At 40.9% G+C, this 12,901-nt stretch overlaps 1 protein-coding gene across 1 annotated transcript in view; it reads right to left on the bottom strand.

Annotated features, from left to right (window-relative positions):
• Positions 1 to 12,901, bottom strand: part of BBOX1 (gamma-butyrobetaine hydroxylase 1) — a 45,348-nt gene that overhangs the window by 9,705 nt on the left and 22,742 nt on the right. The window contains exon 4 of the mRNA XM_015815389.1: positions 5,648 to 5,846. Within this exon, the coding sequence (XP_015670875.1) occupies positions 5,648 to 5,846 (199 nt within the window). The remainder of the gene's footprint in view (positions 1 to 5,647; positions 5,847 to 12,901) is intronic.

Raw genomic sequence — 12,901 nt, 5'->3', positions numbered from 1 at the left:
GAAAATCCTTTTGGTGAACAATATTTTTTTCCTGCCTTTTTAATATTTCCTTCTCTGGGTTAACTTCCCACAACAGCAGGAAAGTTTGGAACCCAATTAGAAAACCAGAAAATGAGCAGGCAAAATGGAAGAGCGCTAAAATGCAGCAGCCAATCAAGTAGCAACCAAAGTACTCCAAAATGGCAAACCTCCAAACACATTTTAAGGGAGGGAGGGAGAGAGAGAGAGAGAGAGAGAGAGAGAGAGAGAGAGAGACAGCAGGAACATCAAGAGGAGGAGCATTTTAAACATGTTTTTATAATGATGCAGTTAGAAAACAAAATTAAAATATGAAATCTGGTGAAGCTATTGGCGATGTTCAAATTGAGCATATAAAACTTTTTGGAATGGGCATTAGACAGATCAAACACCTAATAAGATAAGATAACCTTTATTGTCATTTTTTACTGCGGTCACCACTGGCACACATTAAAAATGAAATTCTGTTGCCTGCTCTCAAAAGAAAGTATATATCTACCCATACAGATAGATAACACACCTATACACGTGCTATGCACACACACACACACACACACACACACACACACACACATCCATCTGTCTGTCTATCTATCTCCATATCCATATTAATCACTGTCCATTTTGAATACATAGTGCAGTGATGGCGAACCTTTTAGAGACCGAGTGGCCAAACTGCAACCCAAAACCCATTTATGCATCGTCGAGTGTGGCCCATTGGCTGGGTGTGGCCCATAGGCTGGTTGTGGCCCATTGGGTGGGCGTGGCTGCGGTGGTAACGGCAGACTGGGTGGGACTAAAAAGTTCAATCAATGAATTCCAACTTTGCAAGATCTTTTTTTCCCCGCGAGGTTGAAATTGACTGATTGATTGAACCTTTTTTTTTTTGCACACGGCAGCGGAGGCCTAAAGCGAAAAGGTTTTATAAAACCCAGCTGAAGGCCTAGGACTGGAGCGACGGCGCACGTGCCCACAGAGAGGGCTCTGAGTGCCACCTCTGGCACCTGTGTCATAGGTTCGCCACCACTGACATAGTGGAAAGAGGAAACTTGAGAGTTCACAAAGTTGATGCTATATGGAACAAAACTGTGACTGAATCTGGATGTTCTGCTTCAGATACCACAAAGCCTCCTCCCAGAAGGAACAAGGAAAGCAGGTCGTAAAGAGGATGTGTACCTTATGCAAGTAACCATGTATTACAGCATACTAAAACCAGAGATATGTCTTTTAGATCTAAAAAGGTTTCAGTCAGTATGCCACAGTTAAAAACTTTACAAGCATGCAATCTTCAACTACGTTTTATCCATAACAGAAGAGTGACTCAAGGTTGGACAGGTTTTGGCCGGGAAAGTCATCCACGGTCCAAATGCTGAACCTCATCACATTGAAGATGGTATGAGAGACACTAAATCACAGCATGGTGTTTATGTAATCCTCAGAGGCTTAAGACATTGCCATGGTACAGAAATACTAAAAATTCTCAGTAGCTTCCTCTTCCTAAAGGAAATGATGTGTAATTACTATACAACTGAAACTTCCACTCCACCAAAGGATGAGATGAGCAGTGTGATATAGTTTTTTGTGTGTTTAAAAAAAGTTCACCATTCTCCTTCCTGAACCTTTACATTTTAGCCCTTTTCACATCATTTTATTTTATGCTGTTACACACAGACTTCATTCAGTGCATTTTGCTCCTCTTTTCTTCCCTACCCCCTTGGCTAATCCTCTGCCAAACATTGCCTGCTTAATTTATCACATATTCACTATCCATTACAGTCAACTGGCAGAAATGATTTTTCCAAACCATTGCTTTGCTATTTTTAACTTGGAACAAACTCTTCTATTTAACAAATATTAACTTGCTCTTTGCGGGAACTTCAGTATAGCTAAACTTGGTTGGTTATAGTCAATTAACTCAAACCCAAGTAATTAAACTATTTTGTAATTGTTTTTTTTCTCTCTCTATCTTTGTGGGTGAGTGGGTGGTGTGTATGAATGAGAGAGAGAGAGAGAGAGAGAGAGAGAGAGAGAGAGAGAGAGAGAGAGAGAGAGAGAGAGAGAGAATAGAATTATAAAATAAATATTTTTCTCTACATGCAAGGGTGATATATCGTAGGAGGATACAGTAAAATCTATCCCCTTCCTTCCTTCCTTCCTTCCCTAGTTTTATTTGTCTAACTTAATTTTTTTTAAGTTAGTAGACTTGGGATTATTCTGAAATCATCAGAAAAAAGAAAATCTATTTCAAAGTGGCCTTTAGCTTGGAAATACAACATGAGATGGCACATCCAGTGCCAATGAACTTCTGCTGGAACATAATGACGTCCTCTACTTTTGAGAATGTTTTTCTGCATAGACTCCAGGAAATGGCTTTGATTTCCAATTTTTATTGTTTCAATAGAAGTGGATATCTGTAGCTCAGGTTTTAATTGTGGAGTTCTTGGTGCTCAGAGATCATCAATTGCTCCACAATTTTACTGTTTACAACAAACCATTTCTGCCTAAGGGATGAAGATGTAATCATTTTCCTTCAATTATTCACAACTACTTTTCTTCTCCATTAGTAACTACATGACAAATGAGACATAAAACTCTACGTTATTAGTTCTCAGCATTAGAATAAATTTGGATGTACATATTCTTCCAGTCCCCAACATACAAACAATCTTCTTACGAACAGGTTATGTTCTAAGATGCTGTTCGTAAATCCATTTTGTTCATAAGTTCAACCAAGCATATTTTTTAAAAATGCATGGTACAGTTCTTACCTTACATAACTTAAGTCTCATTTCTTCTCCACCTGATCAACTGCAGACTAACCTTAACCCTCACGCCCTCTAAGCACCAGCAAATGTCTCGACTTCCTCCCAAGGGTGCATCTTCCCAACCAGTGGAGGGAGATCAGCTCTGGGTCCAGAAATCCTTTACTGCATTGATCCACTGCAGCTTTGGCCACCAGCTCTAGGGGCTGGCCAATTGTTCCATGGGGACTGTCATTGGGGAAAGGCCATTGGCAAGACAAAGACAATCAGGTGCTGCCATCCTGTGTCACCCATGGGCAGAGGACTAAGGTATATACTGGTTGGTCTTGATGCTATGAACAGCTGCCAGCCACTCTTCGCTGTGCCATTCTCCGTGGGAATAAGGGGGAGGGGTGAGTTTGATCAAGGTTCCCAGGGACAAGAGGCCCCTGGCCCCAGGTCCCTTTGACCATTTTCTTGTGCAGCCATGTTTTCCCACCATAAGCCTTTTTGTCTGCATGGTGGCTTGACTCCCCTCCCTCTTTTCCATGTGATCGCGTTTCTTCCTAGGTCAATATTCAAATGGAGCAAACTTCTCTCCATCCTGGTGACTTTTTCCCATCCTGGGGGGCTTGAACCCTCTTTTAGACTCTAGTTGGTCAAGGCATTCTGCCAGCCCTGCACTTTAGGAATGGGCCACAGCCAGCCTTCTTGACAGTAGACTTGCGGGGTGCCATAAACTAAGCCTTTGATGCCTTCTTCTACCTTCAAGGACCTTCTTCTACTTTCAAGGACCTACAAAAGTTTGTAATTCGAAAGTTCATAAGTAGGGAACTGTCTGTACTAGCCATTTCCAACCATGGATTATCAACCTCTATATTGTCTGGGAATTGTTGTGTGCAGGGTGCCAATTTGGGTAAAACTGGCAAAACCAATGCTGCATATCCAAATGGAGTCTGCATATCACCTTGCGTAAAAACATGGTTGGGGGTGTGTGAATAATTGTTTTTGTGTTCTAATCTGAAAGGAATATAAATCTTTTAGTCAAGGTTTGGAATGTGTATATGTAATTCCTTTCTCCTGTTTGCTTTTAATAGTTTCAGACAGAGGGAAAAGAAGTGGAGAAATTTTGGTTTCTAACAAGAATAACTGATATTATCTAAAACAAAAGAGGGGAAAATATTAACAATTCTTATTGGCTGGAAGCCTTTGAATGTACTGGATTTTGTGGCTTTTCAGCATATCATTAAATGTACTTAAATGAGGCACTGGAAATACTGAGGATCTCCTAGCCTGTATAAAGATTCCCTAAATAATTTTCATGCTGTCCTTTTCTTGCAATGGGAAAGTCTTCTCTAGACATGCAGATTTTGGAGGCATTACTAAAATGGCAAATAGACACAGCTAATGTTTTTTAAATCAACAGATAAAGCTACCATTATTTGGATAAAAAAGAGCCAGATAACCACTTGGTTTCACTAAATAGTTTTCTCTTTGCTGCATCTTCTGGTAATCTAATAGTGGCTAAGATGCTGGCTTATAAACTAGTAGACAGTGAATTCTAGGCCTCCCTTAGGCATGAAAACGAGCTGGGTAACTTTGGGTCAGCCACTCTCTCTTAGCCCAATCCACCACGCAGTTATGTAGAAGAAAAGGTAGAATAAAAATCTAATAATTATAATCTGAATTTTGGCAGTCAGATAATGATAATCCTACCAACAAAAACCAAGGTTTCAAGCTTGCCAAACTTCCCAGTTGTAGAATTTGAAAAAAAGACAATCATTTTAATATTCTAAGCCACCCAGAGTTACCACGTGGTAAAATGGGTGGCTAATAAATGTAAGGAAACAAAATTTTAAATTACAATACAATTCACACAAAACATTCCCCTCCTGCTGAGAGAGTTAAATATGCTTGTGACTGTGACTGTGATAAAAAGTGTTCCTGCATAAACCTATTTCTCAATGAACTGGAAAATATGTTTCTACTGCACATTTGAACTAAACAGTCACATTTCTGAAGGATATTATCAACATTTAAAATGAAGCTTTCCGTAACCCATATTAACCATAGCAACAAATTCTGAACAGATGCCTAAAGGCTGTTTTAAGACTAACAAGAGAAATAAGTTGAAACATAGGATGGGCAAAGTAGCGATAAGATACCATGGCTGGGAAATCTATGACCCTGAACAGAGGTGTATAATCAGTTTTACATGAAGCTAGACTTCTGAAGTCTAATATCATTACTGCAGGTGGAGAGCTTGAATGATGGATTTAATGCCTTCAGTGGAGATACAAATTTTATTTATAATCCACAGTAACTCTTATCACCACTGGCTAGTGTGCCAATATGCACATATTGGGAGAAGGCAGACCTTACCATAATTATAGTACATTTCTTTTTAATTATATCCAGGATACAAAATGGGAAAATGAAAAGTGTGTTAATCTATGGTACTTAATGACCTCCAAATGCCTTCAATTATAACTCTCATTAACTGGGTCTAGCAGGGCAAATAATCAAAGATTTTGGGATTTATGGGAAGCTGGTTCTAAAACTTTTTACTGTTAACTATGGCACTGCGGGTTAAAATTTTTACATTTATTCTATGCCAAGAACTGGTTCACCTAAAATGTTAATCCCATGATTTACTTAACATCATGTGCAGCAGCCTGCAAATTCTATGTGGCTGGCAAAACCCTTTTTGTATCATTCCTGAATCTCCCAAAATTATATTGCTAAATTTCAATGGCCAAGAAACAGAGGTACAATTTCCTGCTAAAACAAGATAAAAATATACCGTAAGCCTGCTTGTAGGCTTAATACACCAAAATCCAATTAACAAATGAAAATAAACATTAAAAAATAAAAATATAACAACTTACCCATAAAATGTGAGGCGAAGGAATCCAATGCGCTGCCCGAGCTTCAGAATTTCTCCCTGTTTAATAGCAGCTCCCCTTAGTAGCACAATTCCCACCTTTTTAAGGGTAACCAACCACTTGTATGCACTTTCATCACTGTGCAATACCTCTTCAAAGTCCATAGTAGGGAGCTCAAGATCAGAACCCCAATACTGGCGCTCTGCATAAGAAATATATAAAACAATTATTATGAATTACTTTTATTATTATTACAGAGAATTTCATTTTATTCTATGTTGATCAGACTTCAACTTGGGTTTCGTGTTCAGTTTTAGGTATCATATTATAAATTCCAAGAAGGGGGAAGAATCAGTTATATGAAGGGTGACTGAAGTAATTTGGTAATATGTACACTTGACCAGAGGAGAGTAAGTGGAGGACTTTTAAATCCTAAAATGTTGTTAGAAAGATTTAAGACATCTTTTCCATCATTCTGTAGAACGGGACGCAAAATAATGGATTCCAGTTATAGGAAGGCAGATTATAGGTCAATATTAAAAAAAAATTCTAGCAGATAATGGAAGGAATTCGTCAGAGAACCAGGTTGATATGTAGTTAAGACCTTCACTGTGGATGAATAGCCACCAATCTGATGTGCATAACTGAGATATAGAATCATAGAAAGCTGACAGCAGAAAAAGACATTGTGGTCCATCAAATCTGCCCTTTGAGTTGTTTGTTTTCTTCTTAATTTATGTATTTATTATTTTTAATTATTATTTTTATCTTTATTTATTTTTTAAGTTTGTCAGATGAGACCTGGGTAAGCAGAGGGAGATTGCCCTACTTGCAGTTATGTCCACCTGGCTCTTGAGTTTAAAATAGCTGTGCCTCCAGGGAGAGGGTGGAATGAATGTCAGTGGTCATTCAGGAGGTCTCATGGACATTTAGAGGTGTTGTTTTGAATGCACGATTCTTTGGCTGAAGCTCAGCTGTAGGGAGAAGTTGGAATTGTGGCTGTTATACTAGCTTCCCTGCTGTGTAGTAGCATCTCTGCCTGAATGGATAAATTTCATCTCCAAGTTGGCATGGAAATCCCAAGGCTTGTTGCTTTGGGGGACTTCAAATTCCCCCTAGGTGAAGCTGAGGCTAGGTCAGCTCAGGAGTTGACATCTACCATGGTAACCATGGAGCCACCCACATAATTGAGAGCTTGACATGTACCAGAGGTCACATACTAAATCTGGTTTTTATTTCGGGGCAATGTGCATTTGGCTCTTGACGATGTTACAGTTAATCTTTTGCCATAGTCAGATAACTCCTTAATTTGTTTTTTAGCCTACTAATGCTACCTCCTCCAGAAGGAAAATAGGACCTATTAGATTAATCTACCACAGACAATAAACCCTGCTGGCTTCCAGAAGAAGCTTGGATATTTTTTTTCTTAAGGATCTGATGAGCATTTTAGCTGAGACTTTGATCATTGCCTGTAACAGGGGCCTTTGGTTGAACTGCTGCCCTACGGCCTCTTATTGTTTGCTGATCCTGGAGAGATGCTTAGAACTTGCTGGAGGAAGATGAAGAGCAAATCAGAGCACAAACAGGATCCCATATTAGCAATTACATTGTGGCAATAAGAGCAGCAAAACATTATTTTTCTACTATTATCATGTCCACAAATAGTCATGCAGATTCCCCTTTTTAAAATGATCCATACCTTGCTGGGGAAGAACGAATTACAGGACCATCTGCAGAGTGACTGTGAAGAATAGTGGCGAATAAAGTTTTAAGGATTCACTTGAAGCATTGTGAGTCTTAATTAATGTTGGAAGCAAGGTCTTACATGAGTAGCTGAGATGAATTTGAACCTTAACTCAGGGGTGTCAAACTGCCAGTCCGCGGGCTGGATGCGTCATGCCGAAACCACACCCACCTCATTGCCAGCAATGGAAAAAAAGTCGCGATACGTTGTGACACGTCACGTGACGTTGCGAGTTTGACACCCCTGCTATAACTCCTGAGGAGGTGAACAGTATCCTTGGATTGGCTAATATGACCAGATGCTTATTATATCCATGTCCCTCCTGATTGCCTAAGGGTGTCAACTCAAGAGGCTTTGCTGAAACTAACTTGTATTGCATCATTTTCATCCCATTTCCAACCTGGCCTTTTAGAGAAGGTTGAAAAAGTGATTAGGCTGTGATTAAAGAGGTCCCTGGTAGAAATTGATATAGCTGAACCCCTCCCAGTTAGATTTCAGGCTTGGATATAGTAGTGAGAAGCTCAAGTTGCTCTTGTTAATAACTACTCAATTTGATGAATCCAGAACAGGAGAGCAACAATAATTACTCTGTGGTTTTCAACAACATTGAACATGGGACCCTCCTGGTCTACCCACAGGGTTTAGGAATGGATACTTAATGTTGCAGTCTTTCACTTACTATCTCTATGGTTGGCTTCAGTTGGTTTGATAGGAGGGAAGAAATCAAGTCCAAAGTGTCTACTGTGGGGGATAATTCTCTCCTCTTCTGTTTAACATTTACCATCAGATGAGGATATTCACTGATTTGTGGTCATATATAATCAATATATGGAGGATACTTAAGATTCCAGACTAGGCAATAGTGGAGATTGTTGGAAGGAACAGGTTCAAGCACATCCCTGACAAAATCTATTAATTAATAATTGGGTTTTGGACGCTACAGAGATGGGAATTATTCATCTTTAAACCTGCCCCCCTCAGAAGTAGTGCACAATTAGAAGGTGGGAGTTTGGTTATTAAGGTCTTCATTTAAGTCCATCTTGTATGTCAATTATGCCCTTATCTGGACTGGGAGGCCTTTCAGATCAGCACTCACACATTGGTCATCTCACATATGTAGGATGGCAATGTGCTCTAGTTGGGGGTACCCTTGAAAACTACATGGAAGCTGCAACTAATACAGAATGCAGTGGCATAGGTAATTAGGGGCATGCCATGTCGTGCTCATTTAACACCTTTGCTACATGAACTGCACTGGTTTTCAATAGATTCCAGGTGCAATTCAAGAATTGCTTATTACCTATCAAGTTCTTCATAGCACAGGGCCTGGATAGCTGTTTTGTGTAGTTTCTGCTCAGATGAAATAATCAGAAATAGTAGATATGTGCCTGTCTCCTCCAAAAAACAGTCATCTAATGGGACCTAAGAAATGTGCTTTTTTTGTCACAGCACCTGCCCTCTTCAATACCCCCTCCCCCACTGAGTTTTATCTCGTGTGCACTCCATGTTTAAAACAGCCTTGAAAACTTGGGTTCCCCCCAAGCCTTGGATTAGAGTGTTTGGCGGGTCCTGTGTATTTTTCCATTTGGAATTGTTGTTTTTTGCAGACATTTGGAAATAGTCCTTACAGAATTGGACTGCTTTATAAATGTAATGGAAGATTAATAAAATACATATAATAGGAATAGTAATTCTTTAGTAGCACTCAGTTAGAAATAATAAAGCAAATTAAGGCAGACTGAAAGCAGTGGAGTAACATTGCAAGATTAGTATGGAACAAGTCCCGTTCTGAATGTCAGTGGTGAACAGACATAAAAAGAACTGACATTACTGAACAAAACAGTTCTACGTTAACTCTTTATGTAGAACTAGCTGATTTCAGAAGAGCAGCACCTTAAGAGTGATAAACTATTCTAATATGCAAAGAATCTAGTCTACATGAAAGGTACCATGTGACTTGTCTGTAGTGACAGTGGTGGAACAGCCTCCCCACTAAAATTTAGAGGGCTCCTACGCTTTTGGCCTTCCAGGAAGCCATGAAGACCTGGTTCTTCACCCACGAAGTGAATTGAGGCCAGCATATACGCAGCCAATGTGAAGTTGTTATGGTATCTTGGATAGTGTAATGAGATTTAATTTGGGGGGGGGAGTTATACTTGTATTGTTTAGTATATTTATATTAGTTTGGTTGTTGTTAGCTGCTCAGGGTTATATTGTGAAGATGGGTGGCCCTATAATGCTTTTGAAATAAATAAATGACTCTTTAAAATGGCTATTGTTCTATTTCCCAAATACCTAGAAAAATTGCAAAGTTCCTCATCAGGAACTCTCACAATGTGGTTGTAGCCCTTTGCAACCTCTCATGAAATGACACAGCTGGGGGAATTCTGCCTGCCAAAAGGAAAAGCTTTTCTTGTGGTTAAAAATACAGAAAAGGGCTAAATTTCAAAAGTAACATTAGGGAAATTTCTCAGGATAGCAGTTACTCTTTTAAACTGTGTATATAATGTTGCAAGATGTAAATAACTACAAACTTTTAAGGAAAATCTGAAAAACTCTTTGCATTTTACAAACAACCTAAAGTATTGCCTAACTCAGAGATCGGCAATCTTAAACACTCAAAGAGCCATTTGGACCCATTTCCCACAAAAAAAAAACCACCGGGAGTCACAAAACTCTGTTGCTTCCCTCCCCCCAGCACTCCACCACTGCTGCTGCTGCGAAGTGCCCTGCCGCCACTTTTCCCTACCTCCCCCACGCGGAGTGCCCTGCCGCTGCTTTTCCCTACCTCCCCTGCGCCAAGTGCCCTGCTGCCACTTTCCCTAGCAGCGATGGTGGAATTTGGGAGGCAGCGGCCGGGCATAGCCCAGGCATGGCCCAGCTGCAAAGCTCGTCCTCCCCACTCAAGGCCCAGCAGCAGGATTGCTCTCAATTAGGCGGGCGCACACGAGTGAGCAGCACACCCGGCTCTTATTGTTTGAGTGCAATCCCGCTGCTGCGCCTCCGCTTTCTTCAACCATGATCCCCCCCTCCCCAGCCAGCCAGCTTTTCGTGAATTTAACATGGACATAAAAATGTTTCACCACCTTTATCAATATTACAAAGAAAAGTTTAAGAACTTTAATTGTGCTTGATCAGGTTCACTCATTTTCCTCCAGTCACTCTCTTGGCATCTCTTACTCACTTCATCACCCTCTGAAAGTCAGAGGACTCACAATGATCCACACTCATAGAGAGGATCCTGCAATCTAATCTGAGCTGTCATAACCTTTCTTTCCAGCAGGATTATAGCAGGTTATTCTCTATCTCTCTATGTCTCCATCTCTCTGTCTCTGTCTCCCTCTCATTACAATGTTCTCTGCTTTTAAAATATTTTTATTAAGGATTATAAATGAAAAGAGTAAAAGCCGGTGCAAACTATAAAAACTACAAATAGAAAAATAGAAAAGAAAAAAATTGCAGGGAAAAAAAAGAAAAGGACAGGAGAAAGAGGAAAAAAAAAACCCTTCTCCTTCATCCCAAAAGGTAAAAACGATCAGGGAAGAGGAGAGGAAACTGCTCCCCTTGGGTACTGTACTGTTGCGCACTGCCCAGGGATGGAGGGAAAGTGGGGGTCAATTGGGAGCTTAGCCCAAGAAGGAAGCTTAGTCCAAGAAGGAAGCTCTCTCTCTCTTCAACCATGATCCCCCCTCCCAGCCAGCCAGCCAGACACCATCGCCGATCTTCTCCTCACCTGGCCAGCCAGCCTCATGCTCTTCTCCTCCTCCTCGTCCTCCGCACTCAATCGGCTGCTAGCGGTTTGGGTGGCTCTGCTCCGTCCGAGTTGAAGAAAGCGGAGGGGCAGCAGAAAGCAGCTTTCTTCAACTCGGATGGAGCAGAGCCACCCAAGCCGCTAGCAGCCGATTGAATGCGGAGGATGAGGAGAAGAGTGTGAGGCCGGCTGGCCAGGTGAGGAGAAGATCGGTGATGGTAGCTGGCTGGCTGGGGAGGGGGGATCATGGCCACTCGGGAGGCTCTGCAATGCCTTATGGCAGTGGCATTGGCAGCTCCCCCCACCCAGCCCATTTCCTCAGCTCCGAATAAGATGCTTGGCAGAAACCCCCGTCTCCCGCACCCCTGATCGGACCCACGCGGCACCTTCTTTCCAGGTCCACCACTGCAGTCCTCCGTCTCTTCCTCCGCCGCCACGTGCAGTCCCAAAAAGAAAAGAAGTTTGTGGGCAGTCCCACAAACAAAAGAAGTGGGACTAAAAAAGTTCAATCAATCAATTCCAACTTCGCGAGATCTTTTTTTTTCGCGAGAAGTTGGAATTGATTGAACTTCTTTAGTCCCACTTCTTTTTTTTTTTTGTGGGACTGCAAATGGTGAAGGACTGGGAGCCGTAGTAGAGGGATGAAAGAGCCGCATGCGGCTCCAGAGCCGTGGGTTGCCAACCCCTGGCCTAACTGAACTAATTATTGCAATTAAAGAAGATGCCTTTTGTTCATTACACAGGGAATATCAAATCATTCCTATCTTGGAAATTTCTTGGTTCAGGCATGAATGTTATAAGTATCCTTTCAGGAACATCTTAGAAACAGTCTTTCTGGAATATCACTTTGGGGCAGGGAGGGTTAAAAAATATGGGTCTGTTGCTGTTTCCACAACCTTCCTCAGGCTGTTGGATAAACCAGATTATTTATCTGATGGAATCGTTGTGTGCTTTCCCAGGAATAATAAAATACCCAATATTTACTTTTAGCAATGGCTGTGATAGTACTTTACTATTGAAAAAGTAACTACTGCTGGATCATGAAAGACAAGAAACTACTGCATCTATTTATAATAAAAAGGCAGTTGCATAAAGCATGTCAGGATTCAGAGCCAGGAGAAACATATGCTACATCTGTGTGCTCGTGCAGTATGTGTACATGCAGATCTTTAAAAAGGTGACGTGGTTTCCTTGGAATTTTTCTCTTTTCCATTTTAGAAAGCACTCTATAATAATGGACAGCCAAGGGATTTAGCTAGGTATTCTGTGCCAGTTTCTTTTATTGCTGTCAGTTAGATTTTGACAAGAGAACATCTTTTGTGGGGATCCTTTGGGGGGGGGGAAACTGATGCCAAAACAGATGGTGGAGGAAAGCATATTTGTGGTTCCCATGTTTGCTTGGTTTATGAAGAGTGAGATGTTGTGTATGGACTGATTTTTAAGTTAAGACGGTAAGTGGTAACTCTCTCTTTTCCTCTGTTGCTTCTTCAACCTCTTCCACTCTGTGTCTAATGGGAGGGAAAGGGGGAAATGGGATACCTCAAATGATAGGAGGAGGATTTAGTTCCTCTGCATGGAAACTCCCCGTCTCCATTTTATGTGTGAAGAAGACAAACAGATAAAATAAACTAGCACAACAATCATCAAAGTGTTTAGTTTGGCCACAGTAAACCATATGCTAATCTTTCAAGAAAAAGAAGCCCAAATGAAATTAGAAATGAAAACCTGATTATAATGGGCTGAAGGAAGAGGTAGAAAAAGA

This window comes from Protobothrops mucrosquamatus, unplaced genomic scaffold (assembly GCF_001527695.2).
Source record: "Protobothrops mucrosquamatus isolate PMUCROS unplaced genomic scaffold, P.Mucros_1.0 scaffold340, whole genome shotgun sequence".
Taxonomy (NCBI): domain Eukaryota; kingdom Metazoa; phylum Chordata; class Lepidosauria; order Squamata; family Viperidae; genus Protobothrops; species Protobothrops mucrosquamatus.
This window is presented reverse-complemented; position numbering and strand designations above follow the sequence as displayed.